The 2,016-nt window shown below is 43.0% G+C and overlaps 1 protein-coding gene across 1 annotated transcript in view; it reads left to right on the top strand.

The window, feature by feature from the left end:
* The first annotated feature begins 237 nt into the window (after positions 1 to 237).
* cubn (cubilin (intrinsic factor-cobalamin receptor)) overlaps positions 238 to 2,016 on the top strand; it is an 88,336-nt gene continuing 86,557 nt past the window's right edge. Inside the window, exons 1-2 of the mRNA XM_008291943.1 lie at positions 238 to 359; positions 575 to 698. Of these exons, the coding sequence (XP_008290165.1) occupies positions 238 to 359; positions 575 to 698 (246 nt within the window). The remainder of the gene's footprint in view (positions 360 to 574; positions 699 to 2,016) is intronic.

Raw genomic sequence — 2,016 nt, 5'->3', positions numbered from 1 at the left:
CATGAAGCAGGTTACTCATCCTCCACAGTCATGTGAGGGACATTCTCACTCAATAGTAAACCATAGTTAAGCCACAATAAACTTTAATAAATAAACCATAGTTAGCCGACTTTAGTGAATTGAGATGCACGTTGTGGTCGTACGTCAGGTCAAAGTCTTGGCAGTGAGCATTAGACTGCTGCAGCACATCAACCCCAGGAAGCTGTTTGGAGTGTTCACACAACACTTGTGTTCTCCATGGCTGGGACACTGGGCCTGTCGTGGCTCGTCTTCATACTTGTTTTCCTTCTGGTGGGACTGCAAGGAGAACCAAAGGACGCGGCTCAGAGTCGAAGCAGCAGGGACGCCAGCGATGACCGGTGAGCTTTGTGGAGATCACAGTGAACTGATGAAGTGTTGTGGCTCCGCAGTATTACTGCTAATTCTGTGTAAACATGTTGTAACGTTGTGAAATGATGCGGCGGAAGGACGGGGTCTGGCAGGCCTGGATCGATGGTGACAGTCTGACAGCGTCACCTGGTTGATTCTCTGATTGATTTAAATACACCATCTGTTGAATGCTGTAACTTTCTAGAGCTCGTATGCTGTCAGAAGACGGCCATCTCGTCTTCACAACTGGTGCCAATAAAGAGATCCGCTTCCAGGCGTCGGGCCGGATCAAAGTGGGTGATGAGGACCTCACCCAGCTGTTGAGTCAGGTAAACCCAATGTGTTTGCCCATTATTACAAACATCAGCCTGCTGATGTGAGGAAATATGACAGAAGTGGTAAAAACTGTCAACTAAATCTGCATTGTGTGAGAAACGGAGATGTGCTCCTTTTATGATTGACAACCGTTCCTCTCTGACTTCATGGTGGAATAAACCAAGTGTTCTTCTATTTCAGCATCCCAAGAATAACAGAAACAAGCAGGACTGTCCACATAAATAATAAGGAATAAGATATATATTTATATGCTGATACACTTTATTTAAATGTGAGATCTGCTGGTCTGAGCACATCAGTTTATCGTAACACAAAAGCAAAGACAGTAATCAGTCGTAACTACCTCGTTATAACTTCTTATCACTTCCTGAACCGAAGGCTTGCTGCTGCTCACATGAGACTGTTAATAGTTCACCAGTTGGAAGCAGACACAGCAAAGATCAGCAGATAAGCAAAGTGTGATTATTTAGCTTTACTGCAGCCTCTGGAGCAGTTAAATGTCATTTCTCATCTTTTCTCTCCTGGAGATGTGCTTGTAGAGACGAGCAGCTGAACAGCATAAACTGACTGATATCGTAGGAGCAACACTACGCTTTATGATTAAAACAATCAGGGGCACCACCAATATGAATTCAGAAATTAATGAAGTGATTCCACAGATTGAATGTTAATATTTAATTAAATCTACTTATTGATCAGGATCACAACCCAGAGATGTGAACTCTGACTTCACTGAAATACACGTTAGAACCGGCGATAATTCAACACATACGACTGTAATCAACCAGTAGACAACAGTGACTTAACAAACAGTGAACAAATGAACAAATGGTAAACTACTCAGCTGTGATCATCACTGGAATATTTCATATTAAATATTTGCTGTGGTTCACAATGTTCAACTTCTCTGTATTAAAACAGCTCCAGGACTCAGGCACCAGCAGGCTTACAGACTCAGGACAGTGTCCCATCATAGAACTACTTTGTAAAGGGAAAGCTCTCTGAGATTAAACTTTCTTAGGTCCAGAACACCTTTACCACCAAACACTAGTTGAATAAAACCCAGGATTTATCATGTTTATATGGGGAGACAACAACAGTGAACTTGTCACAAAGGGTTTTCTATTCTGTCTCCCTAACTGTCGCTGGTCATGTCCGTGGTGTTGTCTACTTCCTGTGTGGCTACGATCCACCACTAGACAATATGACCACATTACAGGATCATGTCCGTCGTGTTGTCTACTTCCTGTGTGGCTACGATCCACCACTAGACAATATGACCACATTACAGGATCATGTCCGTCGTGTTGT

This window comes from Stegastes partitus, unplaced genomic scaffold, assembly GCF_000690725.1.
Source record: "Stegastes partitus isolate 25-593 unplaced genomic scaffold, Stegastes_partitus-1.0.2 Scaffold771, whole genome shotgun sequence".
NCBI classification, from domain to species: domain Eukaryota; kingdom Metazoa; phylum Chordata; class Actinopteri; family Pomacentridae; genus Stegastes; species Stegastes partitus.
Note: the sequence above shows the minus strand (reverse complement) of the source record. Positions and strands in the feature narration are given on the sequence as shown.